Raw genomic sequence first — 24,202 nt, 5'->3', positions numbered from 1 at the left:
AATTATGCAATCTTCACACGGCGACGCATTCGGGCCTTCCCCAATTAAGGAGAGGACTGGGAAAGAACTTCCCAACACCCCTACCTAACCTCCCTTCCCTTCCCTCCCCACCCCCTAAACCCTACTTTTGTACCTTTCAGCTTTTTTCTATTTTCTTCATGTTATCAAAGTTTCCCTTTTGAAAGTTTAGTGTTTGAGCTGTAGATTTACATATTGTCCCCCTTCTAATCATTAGGTCAAATTTGATCATTTTATGATCACTATTGCCAAGTGGCCCCACCACTAAATCCTGCGTTCCACAAAGAATTAAATCTAAAATAGCTCCCTCTCTCGTTAGTTCCTGAACCAATTGCTCCATGAAGCAGTCGTTTATTCCATCTAGGAACTTAACCTCTATAGCATGTCCTGATGTTACATTTACCTAGCCAATATTGGGATAACTGAAATCTCCCATTATTACTACACTGACAAACTGGTTAGCTTCCCTAATTTCTCTTAGCATTTACATATGAATATCTATGGATTAGCTGTTTTGCATGCAATTGTAAATTTTATGCATGCAAATGCATGCAAAGCAGTTAATTTCAAAGGAAGAGGCTTTTTGGCCAAAATATTGTACTATACTATGCATTAATTAGCGTTTTTCATGTGTGTTACGTTTATCGTGGCTTAGTAAATCTACCCCATAATTTGAATGGTTTCTTCCCTGACATGATTGACAAAAGCAAAAATTAAACTATTCTAATAATAAAAATTATTATTTTTTTTTTTTAGGAAACTCACTAACAGAAGAGAAAAAGGAAACTCACTAACAGAAGAGAAAAAAAAAACCACACCAGACGTGGCAGAAAGAAACCAAATTGCAAAACACATATAATACCGCTAATGGCTGAAGAGAGAGCAAAAACATACTTTCACCTCCGCTGAAGAAAAATGACAGAAGACAGGCATGGTGGCAGCAGCACAGAAAACCCATACATACTCAAAAAGACTTCTAGGTCTTTCTGAGCTTTGAGAGAGCACGTTCCACATTAGTGTCATCTGGTGAAGTCACCCACTTGTGTGGCTGAATTTAGTCCTGCTTGTCTACAGAGAAAGTAAAGATTTCCTTTCCATCTGCTTTATTTTATTTATTTTTTTTTACTAATCATATGACAATGTGGCGACAATGTTCAGACTGCCCGCTTTGGGACAAAGACTAAAATTACTTTTAACCTGTGGGCTTTGCATTAATTCTCAAAGTGAAATTATCTACGCAGTCACTTGCATCTGCTTTTCCTGTTGGTAGACTTTTGTTGGAAAATTATGCCCAAAGATTTGAAAATACACAAAAACTTTCCACTTCTAAGAGTGTCATCTCTGAACGTGACTAAAAGAATGTGATTTGTTTGATAACACATGAACTTTAGTCACACTGTGCTGAGGTATTTTTCAGACAAGCAATGCAGATAAAATGCTTTTAACCTACGTAAATCACTTTAAAACTGACTTCTCCCTCGAAATACTACACAATTTAAACATTTTGGTTAAAAGAAGATCATAAGCTTTGATGCACCCTAAAGGTTCATCAAAGCATATGAAAATTAGGGATCTTTGTTAAAGTGAATATTTCTTTAAGTCTTGTTTCATGCCAATGAAGCTAAAATTTTGTAGTAGTGAAGAAGTCTCCTGTTACATAAATTATCTCAGGATAGTACTTTTTCTATTACAGAGGCAATTCTTGAATACAGTATTGGGGTTGTGTTAACCCCTGCCCTGTTATGTAGACAAAATGTTAACAAATAAGTTGTAGGTGATACTTCTGTGACTTGCCTTTGAAAGTTTGCTCCTTTCATCCCTTCTATACTGACCTGATAAAGGAAGCATAGCTCTCAAAAGTTAATCACAGGTGTATTGAGTTAGTCCAATAAAAAGTCTATAGAGGAATCTATAATTAAGCAGTTCACAATAGCATCATAAAAGTAACATACAACTGTTATAAAATACTCTTTTTAGCTATGACTAATACTTTGCGCTTTGGGAAAGCGGTGCAAGTTTACTTTTATGAGGAGAATCTACTCTTTGCTTAATACATCTGCAAAAGCACCTCATCTTCTCCCCCTCCCCCCCACCGCTTCCTTTTAACAGCGAAGACAAAGCAGGGTCCAGGCCTTTAAAAAAAATAAACACACTCATTAAATAGATCAAATGATAAAAAGTTATGCTACCATTAAAACACTTTGTGCTGGCCTGAAAATGCCCTTTTTTGGGTGCTCTCAGAGCTCCCCCTTTTCCTTTAAAGCAACTTGATTTCTCACTATCATTCAAAAAATCTGAAATGGTAGCTCAAGAAGATGAGACAGATCCATCAAGCCCATCTCATGCAGATTAGTAAGGATGCTGTTCTTTCTAGATAGTGTGAAACCATTTAGCATGAACAATAACTTACTGCAAATGGGGTTTTCCCCACTGTAATTTAGTTATAGTGTCCCTTGGGGAGCAATCAGAATATGATATAAATAGCTATGCTTTCTCTAAAACAAAAATAAGAATTAAATAAGATTGCATATTTTAGGACTGTGCCACTGCAGAAGGCACCCTTAAGCTGGCTGAATTTCATGAATTACTTTCTAAATACACCAACATTACAATTTAGCACGGGCTATACACATTGAATGCTTTTCCATTTGCTGATTTTTCTTTTCAGCTAATGTAAGCTGCTCCTTAAAGCAAACCATTAATATAGAATCCCAATGTTCTCTTTAAGGTGCGCCCATGCACTCCGTACAACATTCTTCCAGCAGCTGTGCACACTTCACTTCTGCCTGGGAAGGCCCCAGGGATGCATGAGATCAGCCAGAAGGAAGTCCTGATCCATGAGTTTTGAAGTTGCTTGCAGTTATCTGCTGCAGGGGAGCAGATTCTGGGGAATGTGGGATTACTGCCCAAATTTGCCCCTGCTTTGTCTCTGGGTATTTTTTCTGGCAAAACTACACACGTTGTTGGCTCCCTCAACTTAATGCTACCTGTGGGAACACCTCCAAACAATTTAGGTAAAATTATACACATTGCTGAGAAAAATACTTATATTTTGATGGCAGACAATTGAAAGTTTTGAAAAAAGAGCAAAAAGTCCGAACAGCATCAACCTGTTGATTAGGTTTCCATTTTGTAACAGAAAAATTTTGTCAAAAAATCTCATCAGATTTCAATGCATCTGTAGAATGGTGATTTTCAAAGTCATTTGAAGGATACCAGTATTTCCAAAGGATTTTCTGTTTTGTCATTTAAATTTTGTCTAAACAGCTGACTGTGCTGCCAGGCTGAGCTACCTTCCCCTCCACTCAGGTCTGCTTCCAAATAAATTTCAGTTGCGTCGGCAAAATCAGGGTAGGAATGAAGATTTGGGTCTAAGGAGAAAAGAAATTTCAGACTTTAAAAGGTTGTTTCTTTAAGTCACAACACAAATATTCTGACCCTACATATTACTTGCACAACCATGACCCAGCAGGAAGTACAGGTTCTCAAAAAGAAGTCAAGGACTCATAACTTTCCCGAGGCATTATCAGATAAGAAAAATACCGACTCTAATGGCATTACTAATATGAAAAATCAAATGACCAAAAAACCCTGCAACTACAAAAACTTCACCATTTATTTTGTTTGCTGGGATATCAGCAATATAATGGGCTTGTTGTAGCATATAGCGGAATTCTGCCGCTGAAGCTTGAATACAGGGCTCTCATCCTGCCCTCTAGGCTATGTTCCCTATAATGAAAAATGTGGGCCTGCACTAGTAAACTGTGCAGTGGATTAAGCAGTTTAGAATGCCAAAGACTTAGGCTTACATATTCAGTTTCTGACCGGAAAGCAAAGTTAACTGGATAAACGTCTGCGGCTAACTTTGGACACATTTTCAATAGTGTATACTGAACATAGCCAGATATCTTAAAGTTAGATGGATAACTTTATCCAGCTAACTTTAAAACTGCTCTTTGGCACGACTAGGCTAATGTAACTCCTCACCAAAATGCTCCTATGTTATCCGGCTAAATATTAGCTGGATAATAAGATATCCAGCTAACATTTAGCCAGATAAATTGCCCAAAAATTCATTTAGCTGGATAATTAGTGAATCTTTACTGACATTTCCTAGCACACACTCCATGCTACTTTAGTAGATTTATTTTTTTAATTTTTTTAATTTTTATATACCGGAATTCCTGTATACAATACAAATCAGTCCGGTTTACAATAAACGAAAAGATTGCCCCAGTCTGGGAGGTCAGACCGGGGTTGTTTACATCGAACAATGAACATTGAAAAATAACATTGAAAAATAACAATTAACAATTAAACATTGAATGTTTTCGTGACCTAAATTAAAATATTTAAAAGTTAAATATTGCATATATATATGTTGAATATTGTTAACTGTATAAAACAATAAATTTAAGGTTCAATTAGGATAAGGTGCTTAGTTGGATTCTGTAAATTGGAACGCTTGTCTGAAGAGCCAGGTTTTTAACTTTTTTTTGAACTCTGGCAGACTGGGTTCAAGGCGTAGGTCTGGGGGGAGAGCATTCCAATGGTGTGGTCCTGCGGTTGAGAGTGCTCTTTTTCTTAGTAAAGATGTTGCTGGTAGGGCGAACAGTGTGCCTCTGTAGGCGCTTCTGATGGGTCTGGAGGATAGGTGTGGACGAAGTTGCGTTTGGAGAGATATAGGGGCGATGTTGTTTATTGATTTGTGAATAATGGTAAGGGTTTTAAAAAGGATTCTCTGTTTGATGGGTAGCCAGTGGAGGTTGCTCAGGATAGGGGAGATATGTTCTTTTTTATTGGTGTTTGTTAGGATTCTGGCGGTGGCGTTCTGTACCATCTGAAGGGGTTTGATACTGTTAGCGGGGAGGCCAAGCAGGATTGCGTTGCAGTAGTCGAGTTTTGAAAAAATAATGGATTGTAGGACAAGGCGAAAATCATTAAAGTGAAGGAGAGGTTTTAACTTTTTGAGGACTTGTAATTTATAGAAACAGTCTTTGGTGGTGGTATTTATAAATTTTTTCAAGTTAAGTTGATTGTCAAGCCATGCTCCTAGATCTCTGACGTCTGAAGAGAGATCAATATTTAATGAGGTGGATTGATAAAGGTAAGGTGAGTTGATGTGTGGGTCGTGTGAGATAAGTAGCATCTCTGTTTTGCTGGAGTTTAAAATCAAGTTAAGGTTGGAGAGTAGTTGTTTAATTGGTTGTAAACAGTCCTCCCAGAAGGATAAAGTTTTTTGAATAGATTCTGAGATGGGTAAGAGGATCTGGATGTCGTCTGCGTAGAGGTAGTGGGTAAGCTTGAGTTTTGATAGCAGATGGCAGAGGGGGAGGAGGTAAATGTTGAACAGGGTGGGAGATAGAGATGAACCTTGTGGAACGCCTTGGTCTGATAGGATGGGTTCAGATTCCTTGTTGTTTATTCTGACTTTGTAGAACCTGTTTGATAAGAATGATTTAAACCAACTGAGAGCCGTGCCTTTAATTCCTATGTTTGATAGTTGGTCTAAGAGTTGTGAGTGATTTACCGTGTCGAATGCTGCGGATAAATCTAGGAGAACCAGTAGGTATGATTGTTTTTTTTCCAGATTCAGAAGTAAGGTATCTGTGAGAGAAAGCAGAAGGGACTCTGTGCTTAATGATTTCCGAAAACCGTATTGTGCGGGAGAGAGAATGTTGTGTTCCTCGAGGTAGTCGGAAAGTTGTTTGTTAACAGCTTTTTCCATCAGTTTGGAAATCAATGGTAAGTTAGCAATGGGTCTGAAGTTAGCTGGGTCAGAAGGTGAAGCGTTTGGTTTTTTCAGTAGTGGTTTGAGAATTGCTAGTTTCAACTGATTGGGTACCATGCCTTGGGCTAAGGAGGTATTAATGATTTCTGCAATGGGTTTTGCTACAGTGTTAGTGATGGCGGTGAGCAAGTTGGTAGGTAGTGGGTCTGAGGGATGAGCAGCTGGTTTAATTTTTTTGAGTATGTTTTCGATCTCCATGGCAGATGTGGGTTCGAAAGCCTCTAGTCTGGCGTTCTGAGTGAATTGAAAAGCGCTCATAGGTATTGGTGGGGAGTTGTGGGTTGTAAGGTGTTGAGTGAGGTTGGAGATTTTTGTTTTAAAATAAGTGGCCAATTCGTTTGCCTTGTTGAGTGCTTGTTGGTCTGGAATGGATGGGGGCATTGGTTTGGTAAGAGATGAGACGTATGAAAATAGAGCTTTTGAATCGAAGATGAAATTGTGAATTCTTTTTGCATAGAAGTCTTTCTTTGTTTTGTGGATGGCATTTCTGTAGGTGTTGAGGGTGTTTTTGTAGTCCAGTTTTGCTGAGTGTGAAGGGTTGTTTCTCCAGCTTTGTTCTTTGTTTCGAAGTTTTTGTTTCAGGGATTTGAGATCTGGGGTGAACCACGGTTTTCTGTTGTCTCGTGCTGGTTGAATAGTTTTGGAGGAGATTGGGCAAAGTTGATCAGCTATTTTGTTTGTGAGTTTGATCCATGAGGTAATGGCTGTGTCGGCATCTGAGAGGTCTAGTTGGTTGAGATCTTTGGAGCATTGTTCGTTAAGATGATCAATCGAACATGGTTTCCTAAAATGAATCTTGGTTTTGTTAATGTTTGGAGGTGGAGTGTTTTTCATTTTGAGAGTCGTGTTGATGATCTGGTGATCTGACCAGGATGTATCCAGGACTGTCTCAAGGGATGGAAAAGAAGGGTAACCGTCCTGGGTGCCAAGATGGGGGAGAAGGAGCACCATGCTGCTCTTTTGAGTCAATTTGTGAGCATGTGAGTCTGAAGGGGAAGGACGAATGTCAAAAGCAACCCCTGCCCAGGGCACTGCTTTTGTCCAGCGACTGCCCTGTGTCATCAATTGGGGTTAGAAATATTAATTGTTAAAGCGTAAAAGAAGTCAAGGGTTTAAAGGAAATTACAACTGCAACTAAGGAAATTTTAAAAAGTCCTGAAAAACTCTAGGGAAAGGTCTGAATGGAAGAGTATCCTGGCACAGACTCACCAGAAAAGCTCTGACTGGCTTGCCACACATTTAGCTTATTGATTCTGAGAGACCTTAAGTCACTGGTCATGGATCTGTTGTCGAAACCTTTTCAGGCTGATGCAATACCATGTGCTCAGACTAACGCACAGGTTAACTCGCGGTTGGACATGTGTTCGGGACGCATGTGCATAACCCCTGATGCAATAAGGGGGATCAGTACATCCAAACCAGGGCGTAGCTAATAGCGCTCATCACATGTAAATGCCATGTTGCTGAGACTGTTAGCTAGTACCCCTGATGTAAAAAATAACCGTGCGCCTCAGGCGCACATTTTAACCCTCAACAGTTAACACCAGCCCTAGAGCTGGAGTTAACTCTTGAGAAGCCCCAAAAGTTGAAAAGAAAAGCACAAGATACTTGTTTGCTGTAGTCCCTCCGACTTAATATCATGGCGATATTAAGCCAGAGGAAACCATAGAAGGCAGCAACATGAAAAAATCAATAAATAAATAAATAAATAAATAAAATGTTTTGACGCCAGTAAGGTTAGGAAAACAGACATTTTCCTAAAAATGGATGCTCATAAAATTGAGCGTCCATTTTCCTAACCCATGCACTGCCACTTTTCCTGGGCACCCGATGCTGAGAAGGCATTAGGGATGCACAATTTCCCCCTAGCACCTCCTTTTTAATGCAGTGGCTGATTAGCCAACTGCATCGTGTGCCTGGGAGAGGTGGACGGGCTAGCGTTAGGAAAGTGAGCACCCGTTTTTCCTGTGCAGATATTGCATTGGCCCCTTAGAAAGTTATTACTGGCTCTAGAGCTTTATTGTCTGGCTTCTTTTTCAGATTTTTATTTATTAGTCTGTGGAAGGATTTGTTTACTTAGTACTAGGTACAAAATCTTAAATTTTTTAATGTAAGCCATACTAACCGCTGTACAGATCAACGTCTATTGTGGCAGAGCGCAGTTTCCATCTCACTTTGCCACTGTGAAATGTTTGACTGCTTGCTCGGACAGAAATATTTTCTATTTTTAGTCCCACTGAGCCACATTCAAGTTTCCAACTTATAAAAGCTGAGGGTGAGTCTTCTTTTCGTGCTAAATAAACCTGCAAAAAGGAAAAGAATACAGTTTACAAAGATAAGCCACAAAACACTACAAGTCAAATAATTCTTTTTAGCACATCTTAATATGATACTATTTTTTAATCTATACTTTCACTGAATTTTCAGACCTATAACATACATAAGAAAAAGAAAGCATAAAAGAAGTAGTTTCAAAATTAATAAGCAAGGATTTCCCCATTTGAATTTACAAAGAACTTTTGTTAAAGGCATAAAGGGGGTAATTTTGAAAAGTAAATGCATATTTTCCCTTCAAAAATGATCCCACCAAAACTACCCACAAACTTCTTCCCAATTGAGCCCCCCCCCCCCCGGAAATGGCTCATTTCACTGCAGGTACGTTTAAACACACATACAGGACATGCACACATAAATTAACCAATATATGGGGTGGGCAATTTTGTAAAAAATCCATTCCGCAGCTAAAACAGTGCTTTACTAGCCTTTACAAATCTGCCTACCCTGTGGGTGAGTTAACTTAGTGTGGGAAATATGCGCTTGCCAGCAAGCCATTTCATCAGGGTTTAAACACTAACTTCCCTTCTCCCTGACCTTTGCCTGAATAAAAGCATCACTTGTGCTTAAGCCTCTCTGCCTAGGAAAGGATACCTGACTTCATGTATTTCTCTGGCTTATAATTAATCCTGATAGCCTGAAAGTAGGGCTGGGTGTTCCCTAGTCAGAGGCAGGACAAAGTCAGGAGGTATAGAATTCAGCAGCCAATGATATGATCCGTGCACACCCCCTGAGCCAAAACCAATAGTGTAGGGACTCGTCTGTTGCTATGGGAAAGTAGCCAATCATGTAATGATACATCATCTGCCTTTGTATGAATGTACAATAAAAGGAAGAGCCTCGTGAGGGCTCAGCCCTTTTTGCCTTCTCTTCCTGACTGCGATGAAAGCTGCCTCAAGTGTCTTCTTTGCCTCCATACTCTACATCTGGTGAACCCCGACCGTGATACTCCATGCTTATTTCGGCTGGTCATAGCCTAGGTACCTACCGTTCAACAGATTTGCAATCGTAAGTATTTTTAAGGTATTTTTTAGTATCTTTAAAGTATTTCTCAGCAAGTTTGTTCCCCACACTCGTGAGCATGGGCAATGATTTGACTGTACAGCAGAGGCTACATGCCAGGGAGCTGCAGCAAATCATCAATAATCATTATTTCATCACCAGAAGAAAAATAGCGCAAGTCAGCCTGGGGGACTTAGAAAAATTAATAAGTGAAATAGCTTGCCGTTGCCCTTGGTATTCCATGGAGGCTGGAACTCTAAAAACTCTAAATACCCAGGAATGGATTTCAATCGGCAATTGTCTTCATATGGCTCCCAGAGCTCCCATAAAGCAAAGATTAATCTGGCAGAAATGTACAGAGGCCATCGAACACATAGAAAAAAAAAGTTTAAAGACAGCAGTTTCAAACCATGTGCTTTTAGAAGCAGGCAGACTCAATCAGAATACCCTTCCCCCATCTTATGCTCAGTCTTCCTCAGAGACAGCAAATTCTTTGTATCAGCTCTCCATATCCACACCCAAGCCCATTCACACCTTCCCCATTTCTTTAGAAAAGCAACCCTTGAGAACAATAGAGCCACAACCTGGCCTGGGTGGGGCGATTAGCAATGAACTTCAGCAGAAAGAAAGCCTTACAGAAAAAGAATTGTTGGAAGGACTTCAAGCCTTCCCCATCACAGAAAAGAACCATGAACAAAGGGGGACAGAAAATGAAATAGAACATCTGGGGGGACACACTCACATGGCTCCTGTGGCTTCCTCTGCGTCCACCTCAGAGAAAAGGCCCCAGGAAATAGAAAACACTGAGGTCAGAAAAACTAGCCTTCCTCCATCTTGCCTGCAAGCCCTTCCCCCACCAACCACCAACCACTCCCTGTACCCCCATTTGCCATTGCCTGAGACAGTCATTGATTCTGCATCATCAATTTGTCCAGGTAAATTACCATCTCAAACCACTGCTCCCGGTAACAATTTATGTGCCGCGGTCAGCATGGGATTTCATCTAGAACATGGAAATCTCACAAGAGAGGAATTATTGAAAGGGATTCAAGCCTTTCCCATTACAGAAAGAAACAAAGAACTAGGTGTGGCAGCAATAGAGTTGAGTGCAGCCCGGAATGCCATGAGCAGTGGCTATGCCCCCAGGTCTTCAAAGAAATCAGCGTATAAGACCTTGGCCCAAGCAGCTGCACTCCTGCATTACAAGCAAAGAAAATATCAATATGAAAAAAAGGATTTAATTAGACTCCTGCGTTACAAGCAAAGAAAATATCACTATGAAAAAAAAAAAAAAAGGTTTCTCTTTACAAACAGTACAGATTTGGAAAAAAAATGGTTTCTCTCAACAAACAGTACAAATTTGGAAAAAATGGTTTCTCTTGGTCTTCGATGTTCAGTTGCAGAGGGACTGCATGCTTAAGGAGTAGTTTCTATTTGAATTCAGTTACAAAAAATCTGCATACTTTGAGAATATTTTCCCCCACAAAGTGTATGCATAGCCTTATGTTAAAACTGTACTGAAATTTGAATAATATTCTGTGTAAATTACATGTGAAAGTTTCCCTTTTGCAAAGTTTATTTGGCTCACATTTAAAATGACTCCATTTCTCTGAGATTTAAGTTTAAAGCAATAGCTTGAATTGCCAGTGCACAGAACTTCTACTTTTATTGTAATTTGCCCTACAGGAGAAAAATTGTATCTGTCTGCAAGGAATCAGCAAATCCTTGCCAAGCCATTGTCTGTGGTTGATGTTATCTATTGTTAAACAATGCTATCTTTAAGTTCCTATTGACTGAAGGATTAATTCCTTGGGTGCAGTTCTTTTCTTTTGAGAAACACTGCTCCTCCCCCCCTTTACTGTAACTCTTGCTTGCCACTCATGGGGGAGGGAGGGAGAACTTTTGAAAAGAAAAAATACTGGACTTAGTACTGCAGTTTCTCTCTCTAGTTTATATATGTTATAACTCAGACAGATTAATAGTAGTTACAGTCACTTTAGCATGCAGCAGACAGAGCTGAGCAAACAGCGTGTTTAATTTCCTATTCTAATAATTATAAGAAGAAATTCTATTCTGATATTCCACATTGAAAGTAAGCTCAGAGTATTATTGATTGCAACCTGGAACAATAGTTGCAATCTATAAAGTAATGATGGTGTCTCCACTAGGAGGCGCTATGTTATTCTACAAGTTATATTATATTATTGTTTTAATAATTCTGTTGTATAATAGTTTTTATTTTTCAGGCCTACAGACCTTCTGTATTAAGGAAACTTCAGTTTTATTTTCTTTTTCACAAATTTTTACAGAATTCTGAACCTTAAAACTTTTACTGACAGAGGTTGCTACATCTAAAGCAATCCCTCCCAAGCCTTTTCTTGCAAATCCAAATTGATTTTATTAAATTGAATGATAGAATTGATTCTCCAAGGTTAAAAAAGTAAGAATTTCACTTTAATCCTTACCTTAGTAATTTTTTGCTGTATGCCAGTTTTTAATATTTTCCAGATTTACAGCCTTCCTGCCATGAGGAGATGTGAAGATGAACACTTTGCAGTTTATTTTAACATTTTTCTAACGCCTTTTGACCCTTGATCTAATTTTGTTTTTGATAACTTTTTGATAAGATTTTTAGCTTAAATTATGTGTTATCTGTTGTCTGTCTTGATGCCAAGAAGACTATGAATGAATATTTGCAGGATGAATGAATATATGTCAGTCTTGTGTAACATATGTTTAATGTAATGTCTAATATACTTGTCAGTTTTGATTCTGCTTACTGCAAATGACTTTTCCTTTAAATGATTAATTTACATTTATTGCTATTTTACTGAATGAAAATTGATCACTGCATAAAAACTTTCTTGATGATGGGCCTACCCTCTGTTCTGAAAACTAATAATGGCTCTGCTTACTGCAGCCATTCCTTTACATGAATTTTGTCAATAATTGAACATTAAATACTTATTTGGCATCCCCTACAACACCACAGGGCAAGCCATTGTGGAGAGAGCCAATCATACCCTTAAGAGCTCTTGAAAACAAAAAGAAAAAGGAGGGATTGCCCCTGGATTTTCTCCTAAACAGGACTGGCTGAACAAAGTTTTGTTTAAATCATCCAAACATTTCAAATTTAAGACCACAGCCATGAGTAATCATTATGGGACTAGGGTTAGTCACCCACAGCCATCAGTTTTGTATAGAATATTTAATGTCTGGTACGGTCCCGTCCCCTTATCAAAGGGACGAGGATATGTTTCTCTGCTTGCTTCCACAGGTATCAAGCCGTGGAAAGATGGAAAGGTGTCCAGGTCTACAGGACCCGATCCCCAACTTCTCCCTGAGCCTCCACAGCCCTCAGAAGGACAGAGACCGGACTCCTTGCAAAAAGCAGCACCACATGACCTGGGGACAGATCAAGGCCCTATCCAACCAATCTGCACAACTCTTAGAACAGCAAGGCCTTGAGAAAACTCCAGAGAACTTATTAGCCGCCCTTTTCTTGCCTGAATGCCAACTCATTAACAATTGTGTTCTGTACCCTCATCCTTTGCCTTATTTCTCCAGCTATGGCGATTTCAGAACAAGGACTCTGACAGAACTTTTCACACCTGTTGAATCGAACAGACTGTTGGATCTGCACACACATGCCAACCCAAGCCTGCGGAGAACGACTGATGCATGCTGTACCATTTAACCTTACAGTATGGACTAATTATCCTTTACAGAGAGGTTTTCATTAACTCTCCAGTTAATAATACCATACTACACATTGGTAGCCGTATTCAAGAGACTGCCGCTCTTTGTTGGGACTATGATACAGGGGATGGAAAGGGAATTCAGGTGGGAAATATCCATATTGTAACTGAACCTTTGTATTAATCACTGAACACTTACATAATTATACCACACATATGTATGCAATTGGCAGATTTCAGGATGTGCAGTGGGAGACCCAAGCAGGTACAGAAAGTATAGAGGGGATGAAGGATTTACCTTTTGTAGTTATATACCCAAATGATAACCAATGACATGTCCACTAATCTGTTAGGAAACATATGGATGTTATGTGGGCGTAGAGCATATATGTACATTTCCCCAAGATGGAGAGACAGATGCACTTTAGGCTACATCCTCCCCTCATACTATGCAGTCAAAAATTTACCCAAAGCAAGGCTCTGTAACAAAAGGGAGGCGATAAATAATCCCATAGAAAAGTATACAGAAACTCGGATGGCTAGAAGCCTGTTTCCCCCAATGGGGACAGATATGAATTACAGAGACTTACACATCCTAGCTAACTGGACGACTGCCATATTTAATCAGACAGTCCATGTATTAAAACTACTCACAACAGAAGTCTCTCAGATTAGAGAAGTAGCATACAGAACAGCTATACCTTAGAAACCATTTTAGCCTTAAAGGGTGGTGTTTGTGCATTAATTGGATCTCATTGCTGTGTGTACATTTCAGACTATAAAGCAAACCTCACACATACCATAGAGCAGATAGAAACCATGGTTGCTGATGCACCATTTTCAGGCAGAATACCTACTTCTCCATGGGACTGGCTATGGTCCTGGCTCCCTGATATTTCTGGTCTCAAAGGGGTGATTTCTATTATAATGACCATAATTGTCTTAATTGTTTGCCTGTGATGCTGTATTCAGTGCATACCCAACCCTCATATCCATATTGAAACCTTGCTCTCAGCCCGGATACAAAGATGTCTTGTAAGATGCCTAATAGGGAATCATGAGCCCTGCAGTGTTGGCACACCACCTGCACCAGCTCTGGGTGATATGGAGATTCAGAAGCTCATCGGCAGCTGGCACACCACGTCGAATTAGCTTTCTTCTCTCCATAATCCCTCTTCCCCTATTTCCAGCCCATACCAAGACATAACAGATTTCAGTAAGGGTCTAAAGCTTTATTGAGCTACCTAAACAAAAACAGAAAGGGTGAGATGTGGGAAATATGCGCTTGCCAGCAAGCCATTTCATCAGGGTTTAAACACTAACTTCCCTTCTCCCTGACCTTTGCCTGAATAAAAGCATCACTTGTGCTTAAGCCTCTCTGCCTAGGAAAGGATACCTGACTTCATGTATTTCTCTGGCTTATAATTAATCCTGATAGCCTGAAAGTAGGGCTGGGTGTTCCCTAGTCAGAGGCAGGACAAAGTCAGGAGGTATAGAATTCAGCAGCCAATGATATGATCCGTGCACACCCCCTGAGCCAAAACCAATAGTGTAGGGACTCGTCTGTTGCTATGGGAAAGTAGCCAATCATGTAATGATACATCATCTGCCTTTGTATGAATGTACAATAAAAGGAAGAGCCTCGTGAGGGCTCAGCCCTTTTTGCCTTCTCTTCCTGACTGCGATGAAAGCTGCATCAAGTGTGTTCTTTGCCTCCATACTCTACACTTAGTCGTGAAAGGGCCTCTGTACAGGTTTTTATCTGCAGTGACGAGAGGCAGTCCTGGGAGCAGGGCTGGGGAGGGGCTTGCATTTATGGATATTTTTGTAATTTTGAAAGAATGTATGTACTGGGTGTTGCATAACCTTTGCCTCGCACCCCCCCCCCCCCCCCAAGCATCCCACTGGATTATCCTGCAAATATAATTTTTGGAATTTTACAGTAGCTTACACATTACTTAAATATTATGGCCAGAACATATGATAGCGAAAAACTGTGTCAGATTGACTGTATTAAGTGAATTGCATTTCGTGATGCACGTGATGCTGGAGCAACATTGATTACGAAAATGTGGATTGCCAAAAAATTTGGTCGAAATGAAAGCAGAGTTCAGAAGACATGGGGCAAGAACGCCAATGAGTGTTTTATGGAATTTGGTGATGGTCAACCGCTAAAATTGTTTCAAGAAAGCCCAAAAATTATTGAAAATTCCAGCAACAAGCAGAATAAAGCTGTTATCAGGTGGCACAAACAATTTTGGATGAGAGGAGAAAAAAAGCTGATAGAGGAACTATCGTTAACGAGTCAGGGCTGGTATCCAGGCATATCATGTTTTTTCAAAACCACTGAATGCTGAAACCCATATCCAAGACAGGCTTTTGCTGGCGAACTGTTTATGAAATTGGGATGAAGAGGATTTCCTTTATTCGGCATCTTCCAACGAATTTTTCATTTGGTCAATTCAAAACCTAAATTTTCAACTTTGAATGAAATTAGTGACGAGGAACATTATCACCAAATTGTCAGAAATCCTGCTTGCATTGGAGTTTTTGTCATGTTCACAGTTTCGGGTTCACGGTAAATAAAGAACATGGGGTAGGGATGTGCAGAGGGATGCCATACGTTGCATTTGGGATTCGTATTCGTCGGGGGGCAGATACGTTGCATTTAGCAAGGGGGGCCCCCCCGATATGTACATGCGTTCGTTTCCCGGCTAAAATTGAATTAAATACAACCCCCCCCCCCACCCTCCTGACCCCCCCAAGACTTACCAAAACTCCCTGGTGGTCCAGCGGGGGGTCAGGGAGCCATCTCCTGCACTCGGGCCGTTGGCTGCCAGTATTTAAAATGGCTCCAATAGCCTTTGACCTTCTATGTCACAGGGTGTACTGGTGCCATTGGTCAGCCCCTGTGACACAGTGAGGGCAAAGGCTATCAGCGCCATTTTGAATACTGGCAGCCGACGGCCCGAGTGCAGGAGATCGCTCCCGGACCCCTGCTGGACGCACAAGATGGCGCCGGCCATCCATTGCTCCTACCATGTCACAGGGGCTGACCAATGGCACCGGGAGCCCCTGTGACATAATGAGGGCAAAGGCTATCGGCGCCATTTTGATTACTGGCAGCCGACGGCCCGAGTGCAGGAGGTTGCTCCCAGACCCCCCGCTGGACCACCAGGGAGTTTTGGTAAGTCTTGGGGGGGGGGGGGGTCAGGAGGGTTTGTTTAAATTCGCCTCTTTAGACGGCCGAATAATTCGGCGAAGATTTGTTGTATTCGTGGGGAATCGCGATACGTTTCGCTTCCCCACGAATACAACAAATAAGGCCCTATACGTTGCAGATTACAAATACGTAGGAAACGAATGCACACGCCTAACGTGGGGAATCTAGGGATGGTGCCTATTTTCAGTTATATTTCAGCCAAAATTGTTATCCCATTTTTGAGTGATCTGGAAAACGTTTAGGTAGTAAGTGAAACTACTTTTGTCCACAATTTCATTGCATGCAAGTCAACACCACACAACAGCTGCTTAAAGAAAATGACAATTTTTAAGTAACAATGTTTGGCTAGGTAACTCTCCTGATTTGAATACTGCCAAAAACATAGATGCCATTATTAAGGATGAGGTGGAGAGTTTAATTTTGAAGGAAAGTAGTCAGAGATGCTATTCCATCAAAACTATATGTCAAAATTTGGAATTGGTCTTATTAAATTTGGAAAATGATACTGATTTATTTCAAAATTTGTGTTCATGTCCCGCTTGTTTTAAAGCTGTTTTGTAAGCTAACGGTGGGCACAACAACTATTAATTATATGTTGTTTATTTCTGCTTTGAATGCTGATTAAAATGGTATATTGCATGTTTCTATCAGATTTCTGGTTGCTCCTGCAATGGTGGGGACAAAGGTTATGCATCACCTGGTACATTTTCATTGAAAAAAAAAATGCACATGCATTAGTAGGTGTAATTGTATGTGGGCAGTTTTGGAGGGATAATTTTCCCTTTGAAAACTAGTATAAAGTATGCAAGTATTTGCCTTAAAATCTAGGTGTGAGAGGCTGAAATAATCTGTAGATGTGTTTCAGCCCAGTCCATAAGGAGGTCTATTTCCTGTGACAATTGCTGGCTCTTGGTTCCACCCTGGCGGTTGATGTAGGCTACCGTCATTATGTTGTCCGACATCACGCAGAATGCTCAACCATGGAGTCTGTGCCTGAATTGTAGACTCGTCAATTTGACTGCCCGGGTTTCCAGCCGGTTGATGTTCCAGAGGGCCTCTTCTTCGGTCTACTGTCCCTGGGCCAACAGTTCCTGACAGTGAGCTCCCCAGCTGCAGAGACTCACTTCTGTCATGAGGATCAGCCAGTTTGGTGAGGGCTGGGGCACACCCCTTCTCAGATGAGCTTCCTGCAGCCACCACTGGAGCCGAGAGCATACGCCCATCGGCAAGTGGAGGTGAATCGAATAGTTTTGAGATTGTGGGTTCCAATGTGACAGCTGTGAGCGTTGAAGTGATCGCATGTGTGCCCTTGCCACAGCACTTCCAGGGTTGCCGCCATCAAACCAAGAACTTGGAGATAGCTAAACACTGTTGGGTGTATCATGTTCATCAACTGGCGCACCTGGGGCATCAACCTCCTTATCCGTGTGGTTAAAAGGAAAACCTTGCCCTGCTTGTGTGAAACCAGACTCCCAGATATTCCAAGGACTGGGAAGGCTTGAGACTGCTCTTGTCCAGATTTACTACCCAACTGAGTTCCTGAAGCAAGGAGGTCACCCTGTTGGTCACCAGAGACTCTCTTCCACGGATTTGTCCCGGATCAACCAGTCATCCAAGTACAGGTGCACCAGGATTCCCTCTTTTCTCAATGCTGCCACTATGGCCACCATAAGTTTGGAAAATTTTCTGGGGGCAGTGGCTAGGCCAAAGGGCAGAGCCCAGAAATGGCAACCCAGTACTGCAAAGTGTAGGAAACTGTGTTCTTGATGGATTGGAATATGTAGGTAGGCCTTTGATAGGTCCAGGGAGGTTAAGAACTCTCCCGATTATTCAGCCAATATCATGGAGAGTAATATTTCCATGTGGAAATGAGTCACTCGTAGATGTCTGTTGACACTCTTGAGCACCAGGATGGGGCGAAAGGAAACTTCCTTCTTGGATACGATGAAATAGATGGAGTAACGCCCCGTATTTTCCTGGAGCACAGGTACTGGGATTATAGCCCTCATCCTGAGGAGGCTTAAAAGAGTAATCTCCAATGCTTGCTTCTTGTGCTGGGAGTGGCAAGGAGACATTATGAATATGTCACGAAGAGTGCTGTGAAATTCCAGCGCATATCCTTCTCATATGACTTACAGTACCCATTTGTCTGAAGTGATCTTGACCCACTGCTGGGGGGTTCGGGATGAACCTGAACCCGATCCTGTCCCTCTCTTGGGTTGTCGACTATGAAAGGACTGAGACCTCCCAAAGGGCCAAGACCTCTGAAATGCCGAGTTTCTGTACGGGCGAAAATGTTGGGAGCCCCTGGATCGGCCCCTCATAGGCGAGGGGCGCTCTAACTGTTTCCTCTTATCTTCAGGTAGCCGGGGAACTGGAGATTCGCCCCATTTACTGGCCAGCTTTTCCAATTCGCTTCTGAAAAGGAATGATCCTTTAAAGAGCATCTTTGTAAGATTGGCCTTAGAGGTTGTGTCTGCTGACCAGTTCCGCAGCCATAGCTGTCTTCTGGCCACCACCACTGAGGCCACTCCTCTGGGCAAAGTACGAACTAGATCCAAGCCCGTGTCCACTAAAAAGGTGCTCTGGAAGTCACCCCCGAGTCATCCACCTCCTGAGAGAGGAGCAGGCATGAACGAGCTACCAGGGCACAACAAGCAATCTGCAAGATCACTGCTACTGCGCCAAAGGCTTGTTTAAGGATGGACTCCATCCGTCTATCAAGTGCATCCTTTAAGGTCGTTCCTCCTTCCACTGGGATAGTTCACTTAGAGATGGCACAGATCAGCGCATTCATTTTGGGGAATGCAAACGCTCTCTCACTTCTGGATCCAGTGGGTATAGAGCTTCTAATGCTTGTCCCCCTTTAAAACCTGCTTCTGGGGCATCCCACTCCAGGTCAATCAACTCCTGGATGGCTTCCATTACTGGAAAGTAACAAGAGGCTTTCCATAGTGAGATCAAAATGGGATTCTTCTTTAATTCCGTCATAGAATTGGTCCCCGAGACTCCCAGCGTCTTCAGGGTCTGGGGAACCAAGGTTAGCAATTTGTCTCTATGAAAAAACCGCAACATGGTTCAATATGGTTCCAACCCAGGGGGAATTTCCCCTTCTTCCAAGGGATCTGGATTGACCTCTTCGCCTGAGCCCTCTAGGTCCCTACCAGGGATGCCCTTGGAAAGGCAAGGCATGCCTCGAGGTCTGCCGATAGTACTGGGAGAGGGAGGGCTTAATGGCTGAAGTTCCACTCAGACAAGGGCAAGTGAGGTAGTAGACTACGTCTGTACAAAGGCTTGAGGACCCTGGAAAAACTCCATCCAAGAGAAAGCAGTCAGGTCCATGCCTAGCCCAGGAGGTACTGGGGTAGGAGCCACTGAATTTGCCTCTTCCAATGATGACCCAGTCAAGGGAGTACTCAGATCCGGGGCACTTCCATTTAAGGCTTGGCTAACCCATCTTCTGCATGGGAGGAGCCAAGCTTAGCAAAGTCCGGAGAGGCCAACTCTCCTTGGGCTTCTTCTCAGTGCTGACATAAGCTGGAATCCAGGATAGACACTGAAGCCCTAACATGACAAGCAGCGCAGAGAAAAAAGCGCTTATGCTTCTTGGTTGCCGGCACCATTGGCGATGGTAACTGTGTGTTCTATCGGCTTGCACTTAACATTTTTTTTATGTGCACAGATTTTGAGTACCTAGGCAGGGTACAGAGAGATGCACGCACAACCCGTGCACCTGGCTGTTCCTGGTTCTGCACCTAGAAGTTGTGCACGTATGTATGCAAACGAAGTTATGCGAGCGGCGCGTGCGCAGAGCTGACGCACTGTGCGTCAGCTCATTCTATGGAGGGCAATACAGCATGCACAAAGACGCACGCAATATGACGCCACTACAACCTACCATGCAGTGTGCCAACCAAGCATAAAGCAGGGCCTAGCCCACCAGGGGCTGCTCAACCTGCTTGGAAGCCCACTTCCCCTTTCCCCAACAGGATAGGGTACAACGTTGGTACGGTGCGCCGAGAAAGGAGACCAGAGGAAGTCTTACCAAAATCCTTCCAAACGTCTGAATCGGGAGATAAATCATCTTTTTTTTTTTTTTTTTTACTTACCTGGGCTCAGCGCTTACCTGCTGAGTACAGAGACAGACCCCGGCTGTGGTGGGAGAGGGCTTTGCCGTCACCGCCATGCTCGGCTTCCTGCACCCGCTGCCTTTCAGCTGCTTAAGCAGTAAAGTGCACGCTGGGAACCGGCTACCGGACCAAGGCACACCTGTGAGGGATCTCGGAAATTGCCTCAGGAATTCTCAACTAGGGAGGGACCTTTAGGTTTCATCGCAGGAGAGCAAGGCTCAATTTTCCTTCAATTTAGAAAGTAGAATTTCTTCTTCCAAAACGTACAGCAGTCCCATAGAGAGAGGTATGTCCACCATCTGCTGGAGCTGAAGAATGCTGGAGGGCTGAGGAGTATATGTAGGGTGACGTCAGTTTTGAAATCTGACTCAGTCTCCATCTGCTGGCAGGGGAGCATAACCCATTGGGGTCCTGAGTCCATCTGGCTACACACTAGGAAATTTAGGTTTTGAAATTATTCTATCATAGAATAACTTACAGTATACATTTGAGATGAAGATGTTCATTTAACATGTGCAACTGCCAACAATTTGGTTTCTATGATTCCATCTGTTAGCTCCATGTCAGTAAAACCAGATTTATTTGATGAAGTTCAATGTTAAACCAGATAATGACTTATCCAGCTAAAATCTAGCCAGATTAAAAAAAGAGATATTCCAGGGGCATAACTGGGAGGAGCTGCTCATCCAGCTAACATATTGTGAGATTTTTCAAGGGCTATAAATGCATGTTAAACAGCGTATATTGTGTGATATATGATGTAAATTACGTGAATAGCCCTAAAGGTGAATTTTAAAAGCCCGACATGCGCCAAAACTGGGAGATACGTGACTACGTTGGGCTGGCACGCATCAAGCATATTTTAAAAGCCACCCAAATATGTGCGCATTTCCTGCTGCGGGAGTTCCAAAAGGGGGCGGGGCATGTGCGTTCCTGGATTTCAACTTCAAATTAGTGAATGAATACTTACATGCACAGGCGCGCGCCGGGAACCCCACCGCATAATTTTACTTCTGCTATCGTGAACATGTAAGTAATAAAATAAAGATAAATAGATTGGGAACTGAGGCCTCGGGAACGCGGCACTGTCTGCGTCTTTCTCCTCGGAAGATCCAATGATAGGGATTGCTCCCGAGGGGGGGGAACAGATGGTCCCTCGAGCACCAGTTGCATCGGGAGGGCACCGAGAAGAACTTCCAGACGCTCGAGCAGAGGTGCTAGAATAGACAGCAGAGGCTCCAGCACAGGCATGGGGGCCGGTGGTGGCTTGACGCTCTGCAGAGCTCTGAGAACCATGGTCTGCACCCTGTGGTCCAAATCCTTCTGAAAGTATGGTGAGGCCAGGACTGAGGGAGGGGGACGAGGCGACAGCGGCTCTTCCTCGGTCCTCAGAGGTGGCATGGTGCTTGGCACCAATGTCGGTGGGGAACTCCTGGGACTCCCGGGTACATTGGAGGATGGGGCCTCTGAGGGATGGGGTCACTTTGGTGACAGTACGGCAGCCGCCGGTATCGCATCGGAACCAGAGCTGCGCGCCAACAATGACTGGTGTCGATGCTTGTGGGATCTCCCACAGTGCTCGGCGCAGTCTTTCCCCAGTGCTGAGGAGGTGGAGGATCCCGATGTCCTGGAAACCGGTGAGATCATGGAGAACCGATCACCGTTCCCTCGGTCTTTCGAAGAAGAAGAAAGAGGAGTTGCGAAAGGGAGTGTATCAAGGGGCTCCCTTCGACCCTTGGCGTTGATGACTCCGATGCAGGTGTGGATGGAGCGGACTTTTCAGGACCGAAAACTTTCTCCATCTTGACAAGACGCGCACGACGGCTTTTGGGGGTCATCTGGTCACTCAGCTGACACCCTCGGATGTTGTGTAAAGTCCCCAGGCAGAGAATGCAAACCTCATGCGGATCCGTGATGGATATGGTCCACAGGCACTGGGGGTACCGATGAAAGCTGGACGACGCCATAAAAATACCCGAGGTACGATCGATGACCGGCGGTCACCAATATGCGAGATTTAGATTTTTTTTTTTTTAATATTCCGCTTTTCACACTTTTTTCAGCATTTCAAAGCGGATTACATTCAGGTACTGTAGGTATTTCCCTATCCCCAGAGGGCTTACAATCTAAGAGATGAAGGGAATCGACCGCAAAGAAGCAGAAAAACAGGGACTTTGAACCTACTGTGCCGAGGAGGCACCGACTGCGAAAGGGGACCCGATGATGGAACTAGGAAAAAATGCTTTACTCTCAAGCAAAAAACAAGAAAGCAAGTTCCACGAACCACGAGGCAACTGCACCGTGGAATAAGAGACTGAAGGAGGACCTTGCGTGTATGTGCGGTTAGTGGCATGCTAGGCATGCTCAGTGTGCTGGTCAAAGCTTCATGAAACTTTGGCAAAGGTTTTCTGTGCTGGGGTCTATCGGATTATGTCATCCACATGTGAGGACTATCATCCTGCTTGTCCTAGGAGAACATGCAATATTTGTGATATTTTGCATATTTTCCCTGCATGAATTTTGCAAATACTTGCAAAGCAGCTCATGCTTAGGTAATTTGATGTAAATAAATTAATACAGCTGACTTTGAAGTTGTCAGCCACTTTAATTTAGCTACAGCTCCTGGAAAAATGTTAATCTAATGTGGGAGCATCAAGATCCAACGCGGGTCCCAATGGTCTCGCGTTAGATTTAAAGGGCCACTTAAAAAAAATAAATAAATAAAATATATATATATTATTGCTCATATTTGTAAAAAGAGTGCAGGGGTCCAACTTGACCGCCCCCCCTCAGCCCAGGGGCTGCCTTGACAACCAAAGTAAAAAAAAATATATAAGTACATGTGCATATGATGACAAAGCCCCCCAATCCAATCAAAATGAAAAAAAGATTGGGCATAATGTACCCACCCAACCCAACCATTCCATAAAAAGCAAGGCAGAAAGGTCTCCCCTGGTACCCCTACCCCTCTATACCCCGATTTAAAAAGCCCCCCACTTTATTGGTGTCTAGTGTTGCCACCACTCCCCTGGTCCCTCAAATTCCAAAAATTTGCTGGTTTCAAGTGGGTACACCTCCGACCCCCCCACCCCCTGAAGTACCCACCTGTACCCCATTACCTCAAAAATAGGAAAGTGTTGCCCCCTAGCCCTGGTTGGTGCCATTTTCCAAAATGGTATTGACTTGATCTTGCCCCAGTCATATGACTGGGGTAAGGTCTGGGCACCTGACCTCAGCCATGTAGATGGATAACTATTTAGCCAGATAAATGGTTATTTGACTAAGTGGCGGCCGCTGAACATGGCCAGATGCCGAAGCATCACCACTTAGCCAGATAAGTGGCACGGAATATCAGGCGTATGTAAGCAATTTCCTAGGCCGCATGTTATCAATCATGAAAAAGACAGAAAGCATTTAATAGCATAATATATTACCATTTTCCAATCAGTTTCAACTTTTCTGCACACTGACTCCATTTTCCAGACTCCATTTTCCCAACCACAGATCACTTCATTATTATTTGAAACCCGTGTGTAGCGATCCTCAACTGCGTTGTAACAGAGGTGGAAGAGCTTGGAAATCTTCTCTTTTACAGAAGGGATAAACACAATATCCTTATTTTTCTAAAGAAGGGAAAAAAAAGTTAAATTCCCCTCAAATTTAGCTGGAGGAGTGCATGATTTCATTTTATTTATTTTGCAATTAAAAAAAAAAAAAAAAATACTAAATACAAAATTAATTTGACAGATACACGATTTACATCAGTCTCTGAATAGCACAGTTAAAGAACAGTGAGGAGAGGCTTCTCGTTATCTGCAGTGGTATGAGAGTCGATTCTATAGCAAGGTGTCCCAAATGCTGAACTGGGTCTGCTCTATGCATTCCCCAAACAACACTGGGTAACAATGAAAGTGTTACTGACCTAAAAAGGTCCTACTCTGTAGTATCTTGATGTGCTGAACACGAATATGACCATGAAAAGTTTTTATTGGCTCTCGTTTTGAAG

The 24,202-nt window shown here is 42.6% G+C and overlaps 1 protein-coding gene across 5 annotated transcripts in view; it reads right to left on the bottom strand.

Moving 5' to 3' along the window:
- Positions 1-384: 384 nt before the first annotated feature.
- NGLY1 (N-glycanase 1) overlaps positions 385-24,202 on the bottom strand; it is a 125,259-nt gene continuing 101,441 nt past the window's right edge. For all 5 annotated transcript variants that reach the window (XM_029589439.1, XM_029589441.1, XM_029589444.1 and 2 more), the window contains 3 exons: positions 23,631-23,819; positions 7,935-8,112; positions 385-3,389 (listed from right to left, as the gene is read on the bottom strand). In XM_029589439.1, the coding sequence (XP_029445299.1) occupies positions 3,220-3,389; positions 7,935-8,112; positions 23,631-23,819 (537 nt within the window). In that variant the 3' untranslated portion in view covers positions 385-3,219. The remainder of the gene's footprint in view (positions 3,390-7,934; positions 8,113-23,630; positions 23,820-24,202) is intronic.

This window comes from Rhinatrema bivittatum, chromosome 2 (assembly GCF_901001135.1).
Source record: "Rhinatrema bivittatum chromosome 2, aRhiBiv1.1, whole genome shotgun sequence".
Classification (NCBI taxonomy): Eukaryota; Metazoa; Chordata; class Amphibia; order Gymnophiona; family Rhinatrematidae; genus Rhinatrema; species Rhinatrema bivittatum.
The sequence above is the reverse complement of the archived record's forward strand: the minus strand, read 5'-3'. Positions and strand labels throughout refer to the sequence as shown.